Genomic DNA, 27,167 nt, shown 5'->3' with positions numbered 1-27,167 from the left:
AAGTGGGAATGGATCACAAAGGAACTCTAAGAATCTTAGGGGGTGGTGGATATATTCATTATCTTAACTGTGGTGATGGTTTCATATATGTATACGTGTATCAAAAGTTATCAAATTGTACACTTTAAATATGTGCAGTTTATGTATGTCAATTATACCTCAGTAATCTAAAATAAAGACTGCTGGTATCAGACTCCCACTGTCTTCTGAAAGTTTTAGAAATCATTTTTTATTGAGATATAATTAACATATAACATTGTTTAAGTTTAAGGTATCCAATATGTTGACTTGATAATTTATATATTGCAAGATGAGTACCATCATAGCATTAGCTAACACCTCTATCACATTGCATAATTATTATTTCTTTTTTGTGGAGAGAACAATTAAGATCTAGTCTCTGAGCAACTTGTAAGTTTATAATACAATACTTTTTACTATAATCACTATGCTGTACATTAGATCCTCAGGACTTCAGTTGCAAGTTTGTAACCTTAAACAACATCTCCCCTGCACTCTTATACCCATTTCACATTCTCAAAGGTTTTTTTCCATATTAACCACACAATTTATTTTTTTTCATGAATCAATTTAGGATCCATTAAAATGTGAGATTTTTTAAAAATTCTGATTTTATTCCTGAAGTTTAAAGAATTCACTCAGCAACAAATATTTGCATTATTTAACAACAGAATTCATAGCTAGCGTGTATGTGGCAAAAGTATACTAAGACTTTGCCATTATGACTAAATTAAGTAGAATTACAAATCTTTAGATACCAAAACAATACACCATTTAAGATGTCTAAAGCCTAAATCAGTTGATGGAAAGAATCAATCCAGTTCGCCTTCTAGAAAGAAAAAGATTTTCTATGGTCCTGAAAAATAGGCAGAGTGGAATAAAGCGAAATAGCAGAGGGGGAAAAAAACTAATGATCCCTCCTTTTTAAATGCGTACTTCTTGTCATTACTCCAAAAATATAAAGCTGTACTTGAAGACAGTAGCAAAACATGGGCAGAAAAGAATTACGTATACCTTATTTCACATATTATTTTAAAATTGATGGTTTGCTGAGCTGAGAGTACTAAATGCACATATTATGCTTAAAAACCTTCAGGTTCCAAATTGAACATAAATCTCTATCCAAAATTCTCAGGTATTGAAGTATTTATTCAGCGTTTTCAAGACGAACAAAACTACCACCAGACCCAGGGGGAAAAAAAAGTATAAAAAACTAACCAGTTTAAGAAACAAAAGCACAGTATTTTTTATTAAAAAATTACATTATAACAAGGACAGTATACATTAAATTACAATATATACATATATATACACACACACATTATTTTAAACTTTAAAAAAAACCTGGTACAAATTAAATGGCATCTATCTCATGCTCACATAATTAAGTATGCATTTTGATAGAAGATAAAGATGAAACACAAGCTGGTGGGCCCCCAAATGAGAAACTTTAATGTGGGGCCAGTTTCCAAAACTTTGTTTTCTATCACTTTTGTGACTTTTAGAAAACATTTAGCTTGTATAAGAAATAAAAGCTTTAAGTATGTTAACTGCTTATAGAAATAAATAATATTGAGAGAAAAGCCCACCATGGCTGTGTTTATCTGTAATTCATTGTAGTATATATAAAGTTCATATATACTTGGAGATTTGGGACATAAAAACTACAACGAAGAAACAAGCTCAGCTGTAATTATGAATTTCTAACTGCTTATTCTAAATGTCGAACTTACTACTACAGATAGTACACGTAATACATGACACAAAAGAGCATATGTTAGACTTTGCTGTAGAGCTGTTAGGAGAATGCCAAATATAGATACCGAAAAATTTATGTACTTGTATTTATTACCCTGTTCATTTAAAAAAAAACTGGTTATTTAAAATATGTCGATGTACTTTTTAAAAAGCGATGCCAAGCACCTTTAAAATACAATACTGACATTTTGTGACTAAACATGCATTTAGAGAACAAATGAATTTTTAAAAACTAATTTAGAAACCATTTTTAAAGAGCTATTTATTGAAATACTTACATGAAATATTGATAGTTCCAGTTTCTACCTAAAAACCAAAAGAGTATACAATTAGGGATTTAAACCTTCCTTCATGCTTTTTTTTCTTTTGTTTTTTTGTTTGTGGGGAGGATGCACTGAAACATGATTTTAAAAAAAACAGTATCAGAAGAGACATTCACATAGTATGAAGTGAGAGAAATATTTTAAACTATGTTTTGCTCCTGATGAAATGCCAAAGTCTGAATCCTTGGACATCTCTCATCCTCATCAGTAACTAAAGTTTGTATCTTAACAAGCATTTCTCCTTAGCAACTCAACATCAAAAAAGAAAAGAATGTCTCCTAAGAAATAAAGTTCAATTGGTGAAATATTTCATAATAAACTATTGTCATTAATGAAAGGTGAAGATTATTTAAAATATTGAAAAAGTTTCCATAAAAACTGGAAATAACAAGTGAAAAGAATGTTACCTACAATGCAACACTAAACTAAATTAATTTGGTCTTATTCCCTATAAGTACACACAGTCTAAGAGAAATCTGAGTTTGAGGTAACTAACAGTTGTGTTTAACTTAGCATAACATAATAGATTTGGCAGCCTAATTCTATAAATGCCCACATCAAATATTTTCATTTCTTAGGAAAAAGAAAATCAAGTCTTATGAAAAAATCATACATGTAAGTGAATGTTAACTTTGCATTAAATAGGGGTATAAATAATAAATTTTATAATAAAGAGGGTATAAGTCTAAAGGGCAAAGAACTTTAAAATTCCACCCACTTCTAATATAATAGTGCTTTATACTTATACATGTTGTGTACCTGAAAATATTAAAGTGTATTAAGAATGGGAGACTGGACTTAGAAAAGCTAAAAAGACTCATATTCATGTAAAATATTATCATTAAATTTCATATTATATTTCACATGCTTTGAATATTAAACATTAACATCCATTTGAAATCCTTATTACTTTTAAATATATCCACAGACGGTCTCTGGCGGAAAAAAAAGCCTTTAGGTTGATTTCTTGACAGTTATAATTGACATTTCTAGTTTACCAACCTTCCAGAAAACAGAAACTTGTAATGAATATACTGATTAGCACTTTTTCAGTGTTTGAAGTAAATATACTTACTCAACAAGCAAATATAACACATCAGTTTTAAAGTTTTAAATATGAACTAAATTTTAAACTATAAATACTTACCTTGAAGTACTATAAATTCTAATACCATCAATTCAGTAAGAACTCTGGCATAAAAAAATAAATACAACTCAAATTCTTCTCTAACCACAGCTGAATTTTCAACACAAAATAGGAAAAAAAGCTTCTGCTGACATCAAAAAGTTCCCCAAATTACCTGTAAACATCAGGAAAGTCTACTATTCTTTCTGAATTCTCTCAATTTCTATATTTTTCTACCCATAAGTAGTGCTTTAACTACAATACTGTATAAATACATGCAATATACATTTATTTCTGTTGCTTATCTTTCAAGTTAAAATTCTCAGTACTTACCAAGACCCTTAAATTTCTACTAGATGACCATTAGTATGCTATTGATTCCCAGTCATAAGTATAAAAATTAGAATGGAAGAAACTAAAACACAAATAGTTTCCACAGATGTAAATGCTGGGCTTTGTGCTATGATGTTAAATCTATTGTTTTACCTTTCCAAATGAGACAGACTACAAATATTCTCTCAACTGCCTGCCAATTTAAAAAATTTCTTTACATCTTTAAAGAGGGAATAAGTTCTTTCAGAACTTAAAAAAGTCGTCTTACACACACACACACACACACACACACACACACATTCACACACTATTTTTGTTGTTGTTCTTTTTTCATCTTTCAAGAGCCAAAATTGGGTATTTTCAGCAGATGAGTTAGATAACCATTTGTGTTCAGACTATACCACCGTAGTAAGTTCAGATGATCTTCTGAAATAATGACCTTATCAGATACTCAAAAAAGCACAAGAATTATACAAAATAAGAGTAAAAATAAGAGGTAAAAATATGGAATTAGCAACATCTATATCAATTTTAAATCAAAGCTGTTCATCAACCCAGTCTTCAGTCCATTTATAATGCTGCGCTTCGACAATATTCACCTTCTTTTCTATGACATTAGAAGTTACCGGAGTTGTTCAATTCTGAAAAGCTTCAATAATTTATGTAGCAGATAAATTCTTACAGTCCAAAATTTTTTTGGCTTCCATTGACAATGCTGGTTCTTTGGGTTCTTGCTTAACTTGGTTCACAGAAATGGTACCTTCTGGATTTTCTTCAACTTTAAAACCAAACATAAAAGAAAAACCCTAAAAGTTAATATAATTCATAACACTGGAATCTTTAGAATTATATAAATTTAGAAGCAACGCATAAAACAGTAGTTTGGAAAAAAGAACCAAGTAATTTAGAAAAGCAGTTGGTATATTTGAGAACTCAGTCCTTCTGATATCTTAACAGTCATTCATATTAAATTCCTTCAGTATGCTTATAGTAATGAAAAAAAGAAGAGACCAAGGAAACTATAGTTATTCTCCTGTAAAGATACTTTGTCCAAAAATATCAGCCCATAATTTGATAAAATTATGAGGAACATTTCATATTTAAACTTAACTGTCTTTAAAAATATTTGTAAATAAAGGTCAGGAAGCCTCCCATTATTTGAAAATGATTTGTTTTAAGTTACGGTTCTTGTTGATTTACTAGATGATTAAAAGTAGTCAGTGACATAAAATAGTAACAGGAGAATTAGTAAATCTTTTTATCACAATTATTAATGAAAAATAATGCTTTGGGGAAATACTGATAATAAAATATTCTAATTCTATGAATATAAAAAAACAAGAAAATGATTTGTTTTGCAAACAGCAGGCACATGCATCACAAATTCACAGACAGGTTACCATTTCCATATGGTTTCCATATGTGGTCATATAACAAGGAAAATGTTCCCTCCCTGAAGAAACTTCACTATATAAGTACTTTAAAAAAAAAAAAAAGGCACGTCTTAAGTGATAGCGCTGACTTAGCTGCACAAGCTGTGTTTGCTTCTCTGAAATATTTCAGAATGCACTTACCATTCTGACTTCAAAGTACTTATGACCAAATTAATCTAAATTAATCTAAATCTAGCATATCAGCAGCACTATGGTGAACTGGCAGGTGGGAAACCTAAGATAAAATCTTTCTCTCTCTTTCTCAGGAATATCAGTTTTTTAGTTTCTATAGAGAACCTAGGTTAAGGTTCAGAAAAGTGTGTCGAACATACCTGATGCTTGTCACATATGGATGTGTTGGAGTGTAGCCCATACCATAGAGAAAACAAGCAGAAGATGGATTTGAATGACCGTGAGAATAAATATTCAGGTGAAGTAGTCCCTCAGATCATGAGCTAACTTGATAAATTATGCAAGTTCAAATTCAAAGAGGGTCTCCTTTAAAGCAATCTAAATTAGAGATCTCAGAAATACTTTAGCACAATACAGAGGGAGGAATCTTGTTAAAATGGAAAAGAAGCTTTGGAGGTAGAAGATCTTAGTTAAAGTCCCACTTGGTCACTTATTAGATGTGATTTTAAGGCAATTACTGAACTTCCCTGAGCCTTGCTTTCCCCATCTGTAGAATGGGGACAGCACCAGCTATTTCATGGAATTGTGAGGATTAATTAATGTATAATCCTTTTCCCTCTCTTCTACTCAAGTTCTTCAGTAGTGAAAACTGCCACACCACTCTGGATAAAATTTCTTAATAGTAATAAATTTAAAAGACAATGATTCTTTTCTGAAAGGAACTATCTCACACTTTTCCTTACCCAAAAGAATTATCTTTAAGGACAGAGAAGAAATATATGTTCTAAGGATAATTTCTATGAAGATTTTTGCTCTTCAAAGAAACTGAAAGTCTTTTCCCACAAAAGTGTCCAATTCAGAATAATCTGTCGGGAGTGACATAGGTCAAGTAGGAGTTAACAGAGTTTATTACTATGTTGACTGAGCTCTTTACAAAGTGATGAGGAAAAAGGTCATGGATAAAATCCAAGTCCCCAAATCTTACTAGTTTCCTTCCAATTTCCACAGAATTCAACATTTAAGTCTATAACTTGAAATCTTTCTTTTGACCTTTATATCTTTCCATTTCATTCCATTTTTCTATTTGTGTGTATCAATTTTTCCATAATAACCTTTATACTAAGTAGTTTTCCTTTTAAAGTTTCTCTAATATTTTTCGTGCATTCTAAAATTACATTCCTGATCTTATACCACCACAGATTTTCCCTAGTTTCTCTAAAACTAGGTACTTAAAGAATGAATAATTTCAATGGAGAAAAAACATTTTAAGTTTAAAAAACTTTGCTCATGAAATTGTTCCTTTTTTCTTGTAGCTTTACTTGATTTATTTATATATTATAAACCCACTAAATAGAAACGATAGGTGTTTTTTTTTTCTGTAGTGTAATAGTGATGATGTTAGTCCATAAAAGTTAAAAAAAATAAAATCATGAATTGATTTTAACTTACCAAGAGCTGGGTGGCTGTCTATAATCTGTACTGGAATGGTCTCCACATCTCCCAACAGAATCTGATCAACACTCCCTTCCAGATTCTCTGTTTCTTCAACATCTCCGACATCCACCAGCTGATCCATTGCAACCAGGTTTTGATCTGGTCCTGGAAGGTTACCCACGGTAGAGGCAATACTGTTGTTCTGGGTTAGGCATGTATCGGTTTGAAGGCTATGACTTTGACCAAGCAGTAGAGAATTATTATTCATTACAGCACTTCCTATTGAATCTAGAAGTCTTGAAGGACTGGATGAGGGGTGGTTATTTACTGATATCAGAGTCGGTGATCCATCAGAAGTAAATCTTGGTTGCAACTGCAAACCCTTTTAAACCAAAAAGAGTTACATCAAAATGTTTGAATTTACTATGTATGATTTTCTCACAGGATCTATTACTGTTTTGACACAAAGTTGGAATAAAATATGAGTAGTTATTGACAAATATCAAGAGAGGACAGAAACGAGCCCTAAAGGAAAAGTAGTACAACTAAATTTTATTGCATGCATAGTTAACTCAAACTTTTTCAAAACATATTGTTTAAATTATCCTCTTAAATCAAAATGCAAAACAGTCAGGAAATTAATAACGAAAACATTTTTGACCATTATTATAATTCTATAATAATTCTGTAAAGTCCCTGAGAGAAGAAGAGGGGAGATTGGAGAAGAAAGAAAAGGCCCTCAAATTTGGCTACTTTCCTGGATATTTATTTACCTGTAATTGTGTGAATATTTTGGGGGGAAATAAGGAAAGTGAGGAAAATACATGGGCTGGTTCTGGAGACAAAGAACCCCTCGTCTGATTTGTATCCACTTTGGTGGTAGATGACTCTCCTGGTGAATTTCCTAAATTATATAAAAAGGAAACTATTAAAACAAAATAATTTTTATGGCTTCTAGGATACTATACTTTATTACAACCCTTACTCTCAGAATTGGAATAGAAAATAAGGTCAAAAGTTTGAAAAAGGTCTTTAAGAAGTTATCTAGTCCACTATTTGCAGAACCTGGTATATAATCAGAATCTAAGAGAATTAAAAAAAAAAATATATATATATATATATATGTGTGTGTGTGTATATATGTATATGTGTATATATATATATATATATATATATATATATATATATATATATATATATTCCTGTTAATTTTAATGCAGTATATCAAGGATGGAATGTAAGAAATGGTCTTTTTTTCCTTGAAAGATTCTACATCTGTAACTCTGAGTCCATTTTTCCATGCTATGATGCTGGGTTACACCTAAACTTCTCTAGATGTGGGTAAACTATTGAGCCTCTCAATTACAAAGACCAAATTTAATTCATCTTTGGTAGCCCTAGTGCCTAGGACAATGCCTGATATAAAGCAGGTACTCAGAATAACTGTACTAAATTTCTTTCAATAACTCATTTTGGACTAAAAGAATAAGAGTAAAAATCTCTCTGTTTTCTTAATATCTCAAATTTCAAATTGTCCTTAGGGAATTTGATTCTTTCTCATGTAATTCTTATGTTAACCCAAATATATTCATCTCTTTAAGTCAATCAAAAATCAATTGTGAACAACTATCTATTGCTTTCATACTGTAATTGAGTAACTTTTAAAATTACACTGGTGTAAGACAAGGATAGATTTAAGCACTGGCTTTTCTCTGTAACCTTCAATATACTATTTAACTCAGTTTCTAAACTTCAGTTTCATGCGTGAAATGAGAATAGTAAGAGAATCTTCCTCTAAGGACTGCTAAGACGATTAAATAGCACTCTCACATTTCTTGGCTTCTTCATTTCTAACTGTCCTTCTGCTTCACTTTGCAGCAGTCACCCACTATTATGGTCATACCTGGACTGGTCTACAGCTACATCTCGAATTCAAACATCCCATTCTCGGAACACAACCTCTTATTCTCCCAGGGATTTTGCTTAGCTACTCCACTACAATTGTTCTTCAACCTCCAGCTCACATGATTCCTGTTTTCTTCAGCTCCATCAATCTCTTCCCTAATAAAATTCTCTCCCCATCCATCTTAGGATCCTGGCTTATAATTTTAGTCACACTCTTGCAAATATCCTAACCTCCCCTGCCTCTCTGTCCTTTGGTCATAACCCACTGTGTAAAAACCTCATCCTGGATGAAAATGGCTTCCACTGCTTATACATGTGAAGCCAAATACCACTGAGTAAGAAACTCACTGCTACCACTAATACCAATTCATGATCATCAACTTCAACAGAACCTTACCTATATCTGACAACCTTACAAATTTTCTCTCACTTTGTGTTAGGGATATCTAATCTACATTTTCCTAAAATCTTGGCCACCCTTCCTGAGATCTGCTCTCATCCTTAGCACTCTTACTTAAAGAGAAAAGAGAAGCTATCAGAAATTTCCTCAACTTCCCATCACCAAAGCTATCAAGTACCTTTATCTTTATGTATCTCTTCACATCTCTTCTGTCTTAAAAAAAAAACACTTCCCTCAACCCCATAGCAAACCTGATAGTCCCCTTCATAGCAAACTTCCTGGAAAGTGGCCCACATTGTCTCTACTCTTTCATTCATCTTCCATTCACTCTTCAACCACCCCAATGGCTGCCTCCCAATCCACTCTATTGAAAGGGCTTCAATAGCAAGCTTTCCAAACCTGATCTCATGAACTTTTTTCTCTCCCCTGCAGCCACCAATATCCTATCCTTATGCCAGTGTGGCTGAGCTCAGTAAATGCTACTATCAGTAAGTTGCCATGGAAGAAACTCAGGAATCATCCCAGATAATTCCCACTCTTTAACCTCCCACACCTATTCAACGATAACAAAGGCCTTTGACTTCTATTTTGAAAATAACTATTAAATCTGCCCAATTCTAATATAAATACTATCAAGTGTAGTCTAAACTACTAACACCTTTTAAATGGAAAACTGTAAGGGCCTCCTAAACCTGTTTTGCTTATCCAGTCTTATCTCCAAGCATTATCTATGCTTAAAACCAGACTTGAAGTTCTTTGAACATGACAAGCTCTTTCTTGCTTAGCCTTCAAACATGCTATTCCTTTGATTGGCAAATTCCTATTCATTCTTCAGTTCTTAGTTTAAAAGTCACTTTCTCAAGTGCCACTTCCCTACTCCCTGGACTAAGTTATATGTCTCTATCACTACTCCCACAGACATTATCATGGCACTTTTCATAACAGTAATTAATTAAAACATACACATATTTGCCTTTTTCTCTAGCTAAACTTTAAATTCAATGAAGCAAGAAACTTTAACTTGTTCTTTTTTTATGCCCAGCATTTATCACAGTGAGTGAAATATGTACAGAAAAAATGAATAATGTTAAAGAATTTAAAAGTTATTCTGTAGGGCAAAGTGACTCAAAGGTTAATAAGTTGAAAAATAAAAAAGTAATTGTGTTACCAGAGGGTAAGGAGAGAGGGAGATGGTAGATGAGGGTAAACGGGGTCAAATACATGGTGATGGGAAAACTGACTCTGGGTGGTGAACACACACTGATATACAGATGATTGTACATTTAAAACCTATGTAATTTTACTAACCATTGTCACCCTAGTAAATTTCAATTAAAAAGGAAGTAATTATACCGTATATAGTTATTCATAAATTTATTCTAAAGCATTTATTTAGGTGTTAACTTTTTAGCAGGCATTATGCTATGAATCAGGTATTTTAATTTGAATAAAATACAATCCTTGCCCCTGAGGAGCTCAAATTATAATGAAAGATACAGATGTGTAAACAAAAGGATACCATGCTAAATGCAGAGGTAAACACAAAAGAATGAATATCTAACTTTATAAAAGGGGTTTAGTTAAGAGAGCACTTAAAGCCAAAGAGATTGCTATTTGAGTATTGAGTAGATAATGCCACGCAGAAGAGGAGAAAAAACATTTTCAGAAGAGAGAACAAAAGGGCTGAAATAAGCTTGGACTATTGAGAGAACATAGGAGTAAGAACATATGTGAAAAAGCAAACCATACAAAAAAAGGACAATAGTTTCCTGATCAGAGTATCTAACGGTTATTACCATTGGAATTAGCCTAACTTTATAGTAAACTGTGCTAGTAATCAGACTAAAAATTTCAATCATAGAGAAGCATAAAAGCTGATTATAGGAAGAAATTTAAATAGCTGGAATTATTTTGATAAATCCTAACATAATTGTTCTTGCCTCTTTGGGCCATAGTTTGCTTATCCATAAAATTTGCTTAGATGAGATAATATCTTAAATATCCTCCAGTTTGACACTATTTGATTTTATATTTTAAAGGTATTTAAGATAACCTACCTTCTGCAAATGTAACTGTCACAGTCTCTCTGAGAATATTCCCACTATCCGTAGTCCATTGAAGCTTAAAAGGGAATATTTATTTCAGTAAAAATAATACTGCATTTATATTGAAAAACTATTTTAAAACATCAATATAACTGTCATATTGTATTTGGTCATAGTATACGTGTGCTTTATCTTGTAATTACTCTCTTCACTTGTTTATATTCTCAAAGCACAAGTATACTTCACCATCCAAATGCATTAGCTTCCCACGTTCAGATAGCAAGAATTTGGATAGCAAGTGTAGGTAGCAAGGATCATTGCTAACCAAATGTATTTTTGTTCCTGAATTCTGGATAGTGAATAATTAAGAGTTCTGGAGAGCAAAGAATAGTAGCTCTAGTTAAAAACAACACAAAAAAAATCTAAATCTATTCAGTTACAGCATTTGGGCAATAAAAATGTAGAGAACAAAGAATATTGTTACTGAGATTTGAATACCATAATCACTGCTTGCATTATAATTAGTATTTCCTGGGTAGTTATATTATTTAATCTCTTCAGAGTAGGAAAAATTTTCATAGAAATGACCAATATTCAGGGGGAAACCACAGTGTCACAGAATGAGGTAACAATGACATCCATAGGTGGGATATAAAACTAATATCATCACTTTTTGTATTAAAGTCTGAATGATTCTATTTAAATTTACCCATCTATTTAAAAAAGAAGGGAATATATACACAGCATGTAACCAATAAATGTCTGTTAAATGAGTAAGATATACTTTTTACAGAAATAAACTATGTTGATTTTTAAACATATATTTCTATTGCTATTATAGTCAGAGTTGGAAATTCAGTGGTTTTTCTTCTTGTAAGAGTAATTAAAAAAATTGTCCAATCATCATCTGAGAGTTCATAGTGTTTATGTCTTATGAAAAAGATACTATTTTTCTTATATTACAGTTATGGCCTAACTTAATAGCAACCATCCCTATTAGGCCAAACAGTGACAGAAGCTGAGAAAGATTATGTAATAAAAAAAGGAATTAGAGTTTTAATCATACCGTTGCTGGAATAATCTCCGAATTACATACATTATCTCCATTTCTCAAGGATTTCTGTACTTCATGGATGTGATTTTTTATATCATTTACAGTTGGAAAAAAGGATAAATTATGTCTTTCAGGTACCTCATCAGGTTTGAACAGTTCCCTTTCTACAAATTTTCTGTGGAGAATGTAAAATGTAATAAAACATAAACAATCTAGCAATATACTTTATATCAAATGAGAGAAAGGTTCTCTTTTAGCATAAACTTCAGTAAAGCACGGTTTACAGCTTTATAAGTAGTTTGCATTTTTCCAGTTTTAATTTTTTCCATACATTAAATCATAGAATTCATGCAGATTAAAGAAATGTAATATTTACATTGGTTAAATACCTGTATATCTTAGAGTAAGTTTTAACATTTTTATGAATTTAAAGAATCACTATTTTCAATTTAAGTAAGCTTCTGAATGTTTATTATGTCAGGCACTGTACTGAACACTTCACATCAAGTATCTCCTTTAACCCTTAATATAAACCTATGAGGTAGGAACAATTAGCATTCCCACATTAGAAATAAGGGAACTGAGGGCTGCAAAAGTTAAATAATTTGCCCAAATTTATACACCTACCTAGTAAGTAAGAGAGCTTGGGCCTACACCCATGTTATCTGCATAAATATGATATTATATTTCTTCCAAAAGGCATCAATTAATATCATATGAAATACAATCTGCTTGCATTTTACAAGTAGACAAAAGAGAAGACTAGGCATTGCCACCTAATTGTATAAAAATAGATACATACAAGAAATGATAAAGTTTTATATATATATATATACATCATATGCTCTATATGATATATATATGATATGCTCTATGTATATATATGACATGCTCTATATATAGAGAGAGAGCATATCACAGAGCTGTATTATACATCTGTTTTTAAGATTCAGGTTTCGTAAATAGTAGCTGGCTTTACCAAATTTTGGTTCTGTTCTAACAATGTTTGATGGAAATAAATATAAAATGTGTAAGAAAGCTACTAAATAAAAAAGTAATGTATTAATTAAAAAATAATCCTAGGAAATACTCATTTGTTGCTCAAATCTAGGATTTCCAGGCAGGAATTCCCGCCCGTTCTCAGGAATTTTTTTTGCTTACCCGTTCCGAAATCCTGAGATATAAACTGTTTTCTGTTCTCCACGATGAATCGTTTCCACAAAGTGACAGCTGATACTACCAACCACCTGGGTTCAAGGAACCGGTTTTTCCAATTTCCCAACCAACTTTTCTCAGGATTCGGGAATGGAAAAGCAAAAAAAATTCCCAAGAATGGGCAGGAATTCCTGCGTAGAAACCCTAGCGATAAATAGGAAAAATGTCTAAGAGATACATTGTGAGTAGTACATTTATTTCCCATTGTGTGTATTACTGGGTTCAAGGAGCCAATTCTCCCAATTTCCTGACCAACTTTTCTCCGGATTCAGGAACGGGAAAGCGATAAAATTCTTCAGAACAGGCAGGAATTCCCTCCTGGAAACCCTACTCAGATCAGACTACATAAAACCAGTACAAACAAGGTCAGTTAAGTACTAGAAATCTGGCGAAGAGCACGAGCTATAGCGTGAGACCTAGATTTCAGTTCTGCCTCCACCTATTATTTAACCACCCTGAGTATCCATGGTCTCATCTGCAGAATGGGGATAAATATACCGACTTTATAGAGTCATAAGAATAAATGCAATTGTGCATATATAGTGCTTAGCACAATACCTGGCACACACATGATAAGTGCCACATGATAATAATTATTATATCCTGAGTATCAATAAAATTAGACCCGAGTATTACATATAAAATCATTAGACAAAGAACTATCCATATTCTTTTGAGGTGATAAAATTTAATTGCTTAGAATAAGTACCTTGGCCTAAGTTTTAAAATCTTTGGTTCTACAAAGATTTTTTTAATGTAAAGGTACTTATTATATAATTCAATTCATCTATCATTTAGAAATAGTCCAATTTGCCAAATCTGAATATGGAATATCTCAAATGAGTAATTCAAATCATTACTCATGGTTTGCCAAGCATCTGCTGGGATGTGATCATAAATAATATTATTTTAATAAACTATATTCCTTATCTACTCTGATAGCACATATCCTGGAAAATGTCTATAATGTTAAGCATATTATTTAAACCAGCAAACAAAAATGAGAAACATAAAAGAACAATTTCCTTCTGTACCTTAGCTGTTTCCTCACTGCATACACTTGTTCTATTCCCTGTGATACTAATTCTTGAATCTTATGTGCTACTTGAGGATGTAAACGTGAGGGTAAAGTACAATCCTCATCTCTAATGGCAGTTTCCTCTTCTTCAAGAGAGGACACAGGAAAAGGAGAAGGTGATAAAGGGAGGGAAGGAGTCTCTAGTTCGTGATACTGATGAGCTTGCTGTGTAGGCAACTGTACATACCACCTGATGAGAGAAAATAGTTAAAATTACATTACTAGACAGAGGCAAGAATCACAATTACTTATGTTAATACTCATCAAGAGAAGGAATAATCTCTTAAGAAAAAATTATATATGATTATATCATATTAAATAAATATAAATAAAAATTTTACAAATAAATTAAATATAAATAAAATTTAAAATGTCTTTCAAACCAAAGAGTGGATATTATTCAGAGTCTATCCAGATGGAGCTATGAGGGAGACTCTTCTGTGACAGGAGCTTGCCATACTGCCTCTACAGTGCTCCAGCTCCTGTAGCCCCAATGAGCAAGACAATCAACTGAAAGATGAGTACAGACCTCTTGTACAGTAGTACAGTGCAAAGAACAGATGCTAAGAAAATGAACTGATCTGGTAGGACATTGTCTTAATTGGTATTTTTGCTTGCAATGACTGATATTGCACAAAATGTAGTCTACTTAAAATGCAATGCTCTCCAAACTAAAGGATCTAATTACTGACTCTATTCCTTTTTCATGTATCTGAAAGTTTCTTTAAAATCACACAGAAACCATATTCCACACCCTTAACCCCATTATACAATTGCAAATTCTTCACCTAGAGTGACACATAAAAGAAAATAAGAAAGAAAGCTAATAGTTCTTATTTAAGACCTTACTATAAAAGTTACAAAATGGAATTTTATGTAGGGCTTAAAATTCATTTCTGGCTGCCATAGTTACCAAAGATGGGTTAAAAAATATATAGGCGACTGCAAATTTGGTTCTTAGTAAGTGTTTGAAACAAAGTACTAAATATATAGAGAAATATGTTGCTAAATATGTATTTGTCATTTTGGAAAAAACCTTCCCTGCGATATATAGAACTCTTTGGTCAGATTTATCTACAACATTTGGCAGATAAGCTCAATGACTTATACAGTGGCAAGTTATTTGAATATCTAAGGAACTACTAGTGAGACACCTCTCTTATAAAAACCATTTCTTAATGGAGTAATTGGAAAACATAATTTCTCTTACAGAAGGAATTCTTGCAAATGGAGCTAATTAATTTGTAAAATAAAAGAACCATATAAATCTCATACCTAAGAATACCACCAGCATCTACCAAGTTCTTCTTTAGCATGTTAAAGGCTTTCTCTTGCTCCATTCGGATTATTTTCCTGTCAATTTTGGGATCTGTAGGAACTCTATATTCAGGAAACTTTTGTACCTTTTTAATGTAAATCCTTTTTATAAGAAAAAAAGAATTTGCTTCATTATATTGTAATCTCAAGAAAACCTAATTAAACCAGAAGTTTACCTGAAATATTAAAGTTTACAGAAAATTCAATTAATCGAGAAAGCATTCAGAGGATTTTGTGAAAGATATGCCATATTCTCAGTGCATAGTACTTAGCAAATTAACAATAATCATGACTTCAGTAAAAATATCTAAATAATTACAGTATACTATATATTATACTACTATGTCCTCTAATATTTTTTTGTTTACTGATCTATACCATCGATATTTTATGTTCCCCACGATTAAGTAAAATATTATACCTCTTCTAGTCTCCTTGTTTCCCATGGCACCCAGTATAGTTGCTGGGCACAGAATATTAGTAAAGGACATTACAACAATCTTTTATTTTATTCACATTTTTCATTCTCCCAAAGCAATAACTATTCTGTAGTCTTATTCGATCTAAAACTTACTATATTGGTTTCATACATTTCTGGTATGAATATAATTAGTAAAACCTCTCTAAAAAAGTAACTTTGAAAAGAATATAACATTTAAAAAAAATATAACTTTTGCCCTAGCAATTTCATTTCAAGGAATTTATGCTACTGATACACCAACACAAATGTATAAATAGGTACAATGTTGTTAACTGCAGCTTTGTAAATAATAATAAAGAATATCTTACAGAGCCTACATGTCCAGCACTAATTAAGTAAATGTTAATTCATCCATAAATGGAATATTACATGGCTATTAAAAGGAAGGATCCATGAAACTAATATATATCAATTATATCTCAATTCTAAAGCTAAATATTTTTTTTTAAAAAAAGGAAAAAACCAGTGCTTTTATGTACAGATATGTGGGCAGGTTTGAGATATATCGGGAATGAAAAAAAGCAAAGCATAGTATATGTCATATTCACACTAGCATAAAGCAATAATAGGTATACAGTAAATAACCACAATAGGTATTCATAATGAAAATAAATCAATGTGAATTCATAGCAGGAAAAACGTACACTACTACCTAACTTTAAAAGAATATTAGTAAGCTTTACTGAAATCTTCATCATTTATGAGGGTAAAGGAGAATGTACACACCTTGTTTCCCTGAAAATAAGACCTAGCTGGACCATCAGCTCTAATGTGTCTTTTGGAGCAAAAATTAATATAAGATCTGGTCTTATTTTACTATAATATAAAACCGGATATAATATAATATAATATAATATAATATAATATAATATAATATAATATAATATAATATATACTGGGTCTTATATTTATTATATTATATAATATAATAAATACTGGGTCTTATATTTGTTATACACAAAATATCTTCGGAAGATTACTCAAGAAACTGGTAAGAGTTGTTGTGTTGGAGAGGAAAATAGGAAGTCAGGATACGAGGAAACTTACATTTCACTGTATCTTTTTTGGCACTGTTTAAACTTAATAAAAGTGTGCATATTAGCTATTCAAAAATAAGTACTTAGTAAGAAACAAATAAAGGAAAATAAAGCTTACCGGGCTGGACAAGTGGCTTTGTAGAGCTGACAAGAACTGCTTTCCTGCTCACTGATTTTTTTTAACTGGAAACCTTTTCTCCTTGGACCATACTGACACTCCATTACCACCGCTCTACTCCCTGTGGGCCAAAACCAACTATTGATATTAATTCAAGTATCCATCTGTTCTGGATACTAGATTAAAAAATAACTTGGTGGTGGCAATGTCAAAATCTATACTTTCTATTATACAACTTTAAAGAAAACATCAGTAAGTCTTACTAAGATGTACAAACAAATAAATTTGAAAGTTTATTGTAATATTTACCTAATATAGCACACTATGTTAAGAAAATTAGCAAATACCACATATACTGAATGTCAACTGATATTTACATAAATATGATTTTAATAAAATTTAACATTTTATAAACAGAAATTAGCAAATGCTACATCTGTTAATAAACATTATTTCCTTTTAAAATAATTTATTTCCTTTTTTCTATTTGGGCTGGTAGTGTAATATGATAACCTGTCACTAAGATGGCCCCCAATTATCCCTGCCTCCTAGTACTCATGTCCTTGTGTAATTCCCTCCCCTAAAGCATGGGCTAGACTTATTAACTTACTTCTAATAAATATGGGCCACATTTACTAACTTACTTCTAATGAATATGGCAGAACTGACAAGACATTATTTTTGATATTAGGTTATAAAAAGACTATGACTTCCGTCTCAAGTACTCTCTTCCTCTGCTTGGATTACTCACTCTGGGAGAAATCAGCTATCATGTGGTAAGGCAGCTCTGCGTAAAGGCCCATGCGGCAAGGAATAAGGCCTGCCAACAGCCACATGAGTGAGCTTGGAAGCAGATCCAGCCGTAGTCAAGCCATGAGATGACTGCAGCTCCAGCCAACACCTTAACTGCAGTCTTGTAAGACAACATGAGGCAGAACCACCTTGCTAAGCTGCTCTTGGATTCCTGACCCACAGACACGGAGATAATAAATGTTTGTGGTTTTCAGCCACCAAGTTTGGGGTAATTTGCTACATAACAATAGATAACGCAAATAAGTAGATGTGAAAGCTATACAGTTTAAGATTTTAAGTTGGATATCCTACTCTATCAAGGGTACAGCAAACTTTTTAAACATAAAACCAAAAACACCCAGGGTGGCTGATGGCTCAGTTGGTTAGAGTGCCAGCTCTGAACAATAGGATTACCGGTTCAATTCCCACATGGGCCAGTGAGCTGCACCCTCCACAACTAGATTGAAGACAATGAGCTGCCACTGAGCTTCCGGAGGGGCGGCCTGATGGCTCAGTTGGTTAGAGCGCGAGCTCTCAACAACAAGGTTACCGATTCAATTCCCACATGGGATGGTGGGCTGCGCCCCTGCAACTAAAGATTGAAAATGGCAACTGGACTTGGAGCTGAGCTGCGCCCTCTACAATTAGATTGAAGGACAACTACTTGGAGCTGATGGGTTCTGGAAAAACACACTGTCCCCCAATATTCCCCAATAAAATTAAAAAACAAAAAAACACCAATAAAAGCATTTGAGATCTTGCTGCCCAGCAATTATCATCACTTTGGCTCAAATAAACACTTACAAAAATTCTCAAAAAAACCCTACAAAAACACCAATCATAAATTAAAATGTTGGTAAAGCTAACATAAAAATGTAAAACTTCTACTTAAAAGACATCATAAATAAAGGTAAAATGAAAATAACAGTTTGAGAAACAGTATTTTATACTACATATAACGAAAAATTAACATGCAGAATAAAAGAACCATAAATAATTAAAAAAAAAAACACAATCTAATAGAAAAATGCGTAAAGGTTATGAACAGGCAATTCAGAAAGAAAGAAAAAGATATTAAATTAACAAATAAAAAGATGTTGAATTTCACTAGTAAATGAGAAAATGTAAATTAAAACAATAGTAAAATCCTATCAGACAGAAAAAGTCAAGAACCATACGATTTCACTCATATGTGGGATATAAAACTGAAAGCAACAAATGAACAAGACAAACAAACAAAAACTCATAGACAAAGACAACAGTTTAGTGGCTACGAGAGGGTAAGGGGGGAGGAGAGGTAGTAGAAAAGGGTAAAAGGGGTCAAATATACGGTGCTGGAAGAAGAACTGACTTGGGGTAGTGAACATACAATGTAATATATAGGTGATGTATTACAGAATTGTATACTTGAAACCTATATAATTTTACTTACCAATGTCACCCCAATAAATTTAATAAAAATTAAAAAAAAATACTATCTCACACTTCAGATTGGCAAAAATTAAAAAAAATTGACAATATTCTAAAACAACTGAATCCACTGATCAATCTTAATATCACAAAAAGGTGCTATACATAGGTAGCAATAAGAACTATACAGAATCTATGAAGTATTCTTACAAAATATTTTTACGCGGATTAAATCTTCATTTAGTCACACCTCTAGATCTAACAGTTTAAAGGAAATATAGGAGATAAAAGAACATGTTAAACACACCACAGAGATGGAATCAGCAAAATCCAGAATATGGCAAACTCTATAGAACAAATTACCTGGGGAAAACAGGAGAGAAATTTTTAGATGAAAAAAAAATTTAAGAAGTATATTACCCAAATATAATCTGTGAACTCTGTGTGGATGTAAATTTCAACAAACCTAGGGAAAAAGAATTATGAGATAAGTGGAGGAATGTGAATATTGGACATTTAGAGATTGCTGTTAATTATTTTAAAAGGGTAACAGAGATTGCTGTTAATTTTATAAAAGGGATACTCAATATGTATTTAAAGAGTCCTTATCATTTAAGATATATACTTTAGTATGTATTATATATTTTAGTAATTATAGATGAAAATGATATGATATCTGGAATTTGCTGTAAAATCATCTTGGTGGTGGGGAATGAGGAAGTGGGTAGGAGTATAGATAAGACTGACTACATGCTGACAGTTGTTGAAGCTGGATGATATATACATGGAGTCAGGGGATTTCATAATTATTACCTCTACTTTGATATACATATGAAAATTTCATAATACAAAGATTTTTAAAAGTCTGACAATGCTAAGTTATAGAGTGATTGTGGGAAAGTTAAATTTTTATATGTCGCTGAAAGGAGTAAAAATTGGACAGGCCATCAACCCCTTATGTACATTTCTGAATCTGAACAGCTCAAAAAACAAAATTTTGGGGAACTCATTTGGCTGCAAAATCTGACCTTAGCTTTATAAGGCTATTTATAGTCTTTATTTATTTCTCCTAGTATGACTGCCCAAAAAGTATTACTGTGTTTGATCAAGTGCTATTATCTATAGAATGATTGCTAGAAGTATTTTGTAATATTACCACATTACATTCCAAAAATTCAGAACTCTAAAATACATCTATCCAAAAAAATTCTAGAGAACAGATTTTGGGCCTGTACAACCACTTTAGTGAGCAGTTTGAGAGACTCTTGTAAAGATGAAATGGGCATACTTCACAACTCAGCAATTCCACTTTAACGCATATACTCCAGAAAAACTAATTACACCTTTTCAACAGAAAATGTTTATTGTGGAGTCCTGACTATTGCATTCTTCGTAATATTTAAAAGTTGGAAACAACCTAAATGATTGTTAGTAGAAAAATAATTGTGGTTTAGTCATATGCTGGAATGTTGTATGATAATTAAATTGAGTTAAGTAGGATCTACAAGTAACAAGGATAGATTTCAAAACATAAGGGTGAGTGAACAAATTTACATAACAATGTTTATAGTTTACTATTTACGTACATTTTTAAATATCAAAAACAATAAAATATATTATTATAAATACAAACATGTATGGTAAAGTATAAAAGTATAGACTGGCAAGATATACACCAAATTCATGTAGCGACTGCCTATGAAGAGTTAAGAAGGGGATTAGAACTAAGGAGAGGAAGACTGTTGCATTTCTTTTATAGAGTACTGATAAAACTGGGCAGAAGCAGTTATATTTATCTTATCTTCCTCTTAAGTATTTCTTTTTACCCTCAGAGGTCTAGGATGAGGCTGTAACTCTTCCAGGTGAATCAGTATCCACATAGTCCTGAAATAAATCACTTATTTCTAGGTTCTGTGGGATCCGACTAGTCTGAGGGTGAATCTCTGGGAATTATTTGAAACTCTGCTGCTTTAGTAAACAGTATCCCAGTGTTTGAGACTTCTGTGTATAATACACCCAATGCTTAAGAACCCTAATATTAGAATTCTATATAATAACTCCTAATTATATACAAATTCTATACAGTAAGTCCAGGGTTGTAAACTATATAAAATGTACACAAATTTGTCCCACAAGACAAATCAAGAGAGGAGAGAATATCTGGATTGCATGAAAAAAAAAACACCCCAAGAGATATATTTAAAATAATTTACTATTTAATTTGTATTGAGTAGGTCTACCTGAAATTTCAATATTTTTATTTTCTGTTTGCGGCATAATATCTAAAGAAAGCATTATTCATTTAATATATTAAAATGCAATTTTATAACATAAAATAATTGGTTATATTTACCGTAAGTTTTCTTTTTAGTTTAACATACTTTTTTTATCAATTAGCATTCGGTTGTCATCTACCAAAAGTAAATGTACTGCCTTAGAAAAAACACATTTTCACAATAGATCATGGCTATTGCTGAACCTTTTAAAATAATTCTTTTAAAAAGTACCTGCATTGACAAATGGGATTCCATCATATGGAACATACTGGGATTTCCACATCAAACGTGTAGCTGGCTTGGCTGGGCTAGGAGATTGGCGGGTCCCCCAAACAGTCTGTGTTTGCTGCTTATGAAATGTTAGGACACTTTCTAATTCAGTCTCACTTATACAGTAGCCACGGTATGAATCTCCAATTTTCTGCATGTTGTAAAAATTAAATAACAAAATTATTAGCAAATATGTTTCATTGTACAAAAAATTTAATGATGTGTGAATGAAATCTTATCATTTTCAACAAGATGGATGGACCTAGAGAATATTATACTAAGTGAAATAAGTCAAATGGAGGAAGACAAATACCATATGATCTCACTTAAATGTGGAATCTAAAGAACAATAAACAAACAAACAAAACGGAAATAGACTCAAAGATATAAGGAAAAAAAAAAACTGATGGTTGCTAGATGGGAGGGGCGTGGGGTGGGGGGAGAAGGAAAAAGGATTAGAAAGTACAAATTGGTAGTCCCAATATTGCCACGGGGATATGAAAGACAGTTTAGGGAATATAATCAATAATGTTGTAAAGATTTTGTAGGGTGTCAGATGGGCACCTGTCTTGTTAGGGAGACCACTTCATGGACTGTGTAGATGACTGACCACTGTACTGTACACCAGAAGCTGAATAATATTGAATGTCAGCTATAATTAAATACACACCACACACACACACGCACACACACACACAGACGTTACATATAGTCATGGGGTATGGAGTACAGCACAGGGAATATAGTCAATATTATTGTAACAGCTACCGTGTTTCCCTGAAAATAAGACCTAGCCAGACAATCAGCTCTAATGCGTCTTTTGGAGTAAAAATTAATATAAAACCCGGTCTTATAGTAAAATAAGACCGGGTCTTTATGATATGATATGATATGAGACTGGGTCTCATATTAATTTTTGTTCCAAAAGACGCATTAGAGCTGATTGTCTGGCTAGGTCTTATTTTCGGGGAGACACGGTATATACAATGTCAGAGGGATACTAGACTACAGGGGGTTATCATTTTGTGATGGGTGTAAATATCTATTACATTGTTTTGTACACCTGAAACTAATAAAAAAATTTTTAACGATGTGGTTGTCCAAGATGAAAGACTCATCAGCTCTCAAAAGAGAATGTCACTTCTCCCCTCCAATCAATGTATTAAAACAAGTGGGTCTGATGTGAATTCACCAGCCTCATCAAATAAGTATTATCCAGGTATTTGTTAGAGAATGCCAAACTCACTGCCACACTATCTTTACCAAAACCTTGTTTTAGAGAAATAATATTTAGGGAAGGTGGCTTGAAGAACTTATTATATATCCATTCTTCCAGATATTTAAAATTCTACCCGTGTATCCAACCAGATCAGTATAAAACTAGCCACAAAGTACTGGTTCCCGGGGCTTCTTTACTGAAATTGATTTTGATAGGATACCATGAGTCTATTTGAAATCCTATGAAAACTGGGATGATATCTCGTATAAAAATGATGTCAAAGAATTTGTTCATTGTATCAAGATTCTTTCTATATAGATCCTTCTTTGATCCTCTGTGACCTAAGTACCAAAAATAGTTAATGTTTTTATTTTATTTTATGGAAATTAGCATACTTACTTTTATCTAACAGACACAGATTTAGTAGCCAACTAGGTTTCCCTTTTTGAATGTGCTTAGATTATAGTAAAAAATGTGTACATCTGTGCTTATAGAGAAATAAAACAAGGTCAAACAGTGAATCTTGAAGAATTTCCACTGAATGTGAAAAGAAATAAGTGCAAGCAAAGAAAGAACAGGAATCATCAAAAGATAAAATAAAAAAAAATAAAAAACACAGAGAAACATGATGGCAAAGTTTCATGGAAGGCAAAAGAAAAGAGTTGCAAGAAAAGAAAAGATAGTGAAGTGTAAAAGGATTTATATAATCTCTGCTTTAACAGAACTTACAATCTCTAACAAATAAAAGAATAAGATGAAATCAGATTTAGCATAAACCTGAACAAAATATTATGGATACAGCCTCTATTAGCTGTACTCAAAAGTGGACACTTTGGGATGAATTATAGTTATAATCAATTAAATGAATCTAGGTAAGGAATCTTTTTAACTCACCTCACAGCTCCTAAGACGGCAGGCCCAGATAGGTGTATTAGAAGAAAGTGTTTGGAGAGGAGCCAGAAAGGGTTCTTCAAGCATTCTGGGACAGGGCAGAAATATATATAAATATGTATCACAAATTATATACACACATACAGATACACACACACACACACTCACAACATTCAATTGCACTATTCTCTTAGCCAGGGTCAAAGACAACAAATTAAGGTCATCAATAAGAAATTGTAATAATAATGAGTGATTGATCTGATGGGTGTATTAATTAAAATTTTCTTTAATCATTACTATTTTAGTAACTGCTAAAGCAAAGGCCTAAGTTTGTTCTCACAAGTACTTGTAGTTCCAAAAAATTCAAATATTTTATGTCTCTCTCTAAAAGTTTATTATATACTCTTCTCATTATATAATTGTTTTCACTTATCAAAAAGTGAGGTAATAAAACATCTCCAAGTAATTTGTTAAGAATAGCATATATGTCAAATTCTAAGACTAACTGTCATATTGTGTTAATTTAAAAATATTTTCATAGAACAATTAAAATAATATACATACAAAAAGCATGTATCTCTATATATTTTTAAATTAAAGTTTATTGGGGTGACAACTATTAGTAAAGTTACATAGATTTCAGGTGTACAATTCTGTAATACATCATCTATATATCACATTGTGTGTTCACCACCCAGAGTCAGTTCTCCTACCATGCCTATATTCCCCTAAATTATTATAAAGCGTTATTATAAAGCAAAAATAAAAGCTGAAACAGACGTTAACAAAAAAACATTTTAAACATTTTACCACAGAGGAATAAGATACATAAAAATGTGATGAAACCATTAAAAATTTTACAAACTAGAATGAATATTTCTTTATTCTAAAAACTCTATTAGTGTCAGATGTTTTCAGTTGGCTTCAACAGATCACAGGCAAATGTCACTAGGAAAAGCAGCACTTTGGACATTTATAGCTTCTAGAGTAGTCTCCTCCTTGCCAAGATACCATTAAAATAATTTAAAACAGTCGTATATTTGATGGTAGCTATTCTGTTCCCTGAATTTCTTTTCTACAGTTAGCAACCTTTAGATGTAATAATTTAAAAAATATTTCCATGGTGATATCAAAAGATGAGCTTCTCCTTCCCATTGACTCACCTGGTCACTGTCTTTTTGGGCAATGTAAGGGATGCTTGAGGATGAAGAATGTAACTGCTGTTATTGTCTGCTAGAGCATCCACTCTTACAGTTGGCAAGTTTCTGTCGCTGGGTTTTTCCTCAGAGGCATCTTAACAACAATAACAAGAACAATGCAACATCAGTATCTTGAATAAGACCAAGAGAATGTAACTAACTAGAATTCATGTATTTGAAATAGGAAAGGGAAAATATGCTCTGAAGCTAAACATAACAAAACTTACAATGCTTTATTGAGAATTTCTCTGATAATCTTTTTTACTTTCCAAGTATAATACTGACCACTGAAATTCTGCAATTAAGTTTTTGGAACTTACATTGAACAGTTAGGATGTAAGAGTGGTAGAAGTAATTGTTTATTAAGAGTTTCACAGTATAATAGGAAAATGTAAAACTGACTATTTTTTGTTTCTGTACCATGTTTATAATGTTTTGTGCAAGCTATGTTTTTTCCTTAAGTTTTAATAACTATTAACAAAGACAGAATTATAACGCTAAAGTAAAAATATCTATTCTAAATCATTAACTATGAATGAATGACAAAACAGTATAGCTATGATGTTAGAAAAGAGATTCAAATAGATGAAAACGCAAGGGAAGAAAAAGGAAGCAAGCTAATAGAGATATTATTAAACAGGTAAATAAAAAATAAAATAAGAAGAAATGGGGATTATGAGTCTCTTTCTGAATCTGAACAAAGAAAAGAGGAAAAGAGCAAAGAGGATGAAAAGAATCATTAAGAAAAAGTAAGTCACATGGCTAACAAAAATATTGATAAAAATACAAATGTAAACTCTCCTCCAGTAGTTATTAGCACTATCGTGTTATTGTTGCTGCTATTATTACTGTTATAATAATTAAGAAGAATTTATTTTATGCTCACTGGTCATTTGGGAGGAAGCAAGAGTCAACCAGCTTCACAGAATTCCAAAATGAAATAGACAGCTAACCTAGACAGGAGTTGAAAAATGAACTTGAAATTTATTCGGGCTACGAAACTTTTTCTAATTCTTCAGTTTACAATCTTACCCAAAGAGATCAATTTTAGCATCGACTTTCATGAGGTGATTTTCCTAAATATAATTTGTTCTTTACAACGTCCTAAAATCCCCTATACCCCATTATTACTCACCTAGAGGACTATTCACATCCACAAGCTGTCCCTGAGGTATAATCACTTGTGCCATTCCTGTCTGGGTAGATGGAATTACACGAAGCACCTGTCCATTTTCTGATGGGCTGGCAACAATCATCTTAGAAACATGAAAAAAGAAATTAAAAACATAAGCCTACAATAATTTAACAGAATTATTAAATTATTAAAGACATGCCTATCTCTATGGTTGATACTATTATTTCCCTCATTTTAGAGATGAAAAAAAATGCTGAGACACATAAAAAATTTTTCCAAAGTCTCACAACTGGTAAGTGGTAAAGTTCCACTTTGGTGGGAGATATTAATAAAGGTGAGATTACACATCTGAGTTGGGGGGAAACAGGGAATATGGGAAATCTCTGTATCTTCTACAAAATTCTACTGTGAACTTAAAACTCCTATAAAAATTACAATGTATTAAACAAAAAAAAAAAACAAAAAGTTCCACTAAGTTTCCCAGAATATCACCACTTTCTGTTCTTTGGTTCTTTGAAGAAAATACTTTCTTACACTCTGTTTCTTACATTTATTTCCATGTTACATGCCACATGTTTCCTATTTCATACCTTTAAATAACTCTCTGTATTATCTCTTACTCCAAAAATGTAAAATCACCTGTATACTCACTTTGTATAGAAGTTTAATACAATTACAAAGAGAACTCAATATTTTTAAAAGTCAAACAAACAACTTTAACATGATTTTTAGAAAAGGTACTGTGTATAAAATGCTAACCCTTTA

At 32.0% G+C, this 27,167-nt stretch overlaps 1 protein-coding gene across 13 annotated transcripts in view; it reads right to left on the bottom strand.

The window, feature by feature from the left end:
- CARF (calcium responsive transcription factor) overlaps positions 1 to 27,167 on the bottom strand; it is a 62,652-nt gene that overhangs the window by 14,445 nt on the left and 21,040 nt on the right. For 6 of the 13 annotated variants that reach the window (XM_088793947.1, XM_088793948.1, XM_088793951.1 and 3 more), the window contains 13 exons: positions 26,403 to 26,523; positions 25,232 to 25,361; positions 24,072 to 24,156; positions 21,920 to 22,109; positions 19,833 to 19,878; positions 17,211 to 17,348; positions 15,533 to 15,676; positions 14,214 to 14,447; positions 11,977 to 12,139; positions 10,923 to 10,986; positions 7,334 to 7,464; positions 6,576 to 6,942; positions 1,252 to 4,339 (listed from right to left, as the gene is read on the bottom strand). In XM_088793947.1, the coding sequence (XP_088650073.1) occupies positions 4,221 to 4,339; positions 6,576 to 6,942; positions 7,334 to 7,464; positions 10,923 to 10,986; positions 11,977 to 12,139; positions 14,214 to 14,447; positions 15,533 to 15,676; positions 17,211 to 17,348; positions 19,833 to 19,878; positions 21,920 to 22,109; positions 24,072 to 24,156; positions 25,232 to 25,361; positions 26,403 to 26,523 (1,932 nt within the window). In that variant the 3' untranslated portion in view covers positions 1,252 to 4,220. Of the gene's footprint in view, positions 1 to 1,251; positions 4,340 to 6,575; positions 6,943 to 7,333; positions 7,465 to 10,922; positions 10,987 to 11,976; positions 12,140 to 14,213; positions 14,448 to 15,532; positions 15,677 to 17,210; positions 17,349 to 19,832; positions 19,879 to 21,919; positions 22,110 to 24,071; positions 24,157 to 25,231; positions 25,362 to 26,153; positions 26,221 to 26,402; positions 26,524 to 27,167 lie in introns of those variants that run through there. The other 7 variants (XR_016019610.1, XR_016019609.1, XM_088793952.1 and 4 more) reach the window with 7 other exon arrangements.

The sequence above is a fragment of the Rhinolophus sinicus genome, chromosome 17 (assembly GCF_057876585.1).
Source record: "Rhinolophus sinicus isolate RSI-liver-muscle chromosome 17, RSI-T2T, whole genome shotgun sequence".
Taxonomy (NCBI): Eukaryota; Metazoa; Chordata; class Mammalia; order Chiroptera; family Rhinolophidae; genus Rhinolophus; species Rhinolophus sinicus.
The sequence above is the reverse complement of the archived record's forward strand: the minus strand, read 5'-3'. Positions and strand labels throughout refer to the sequence as shown.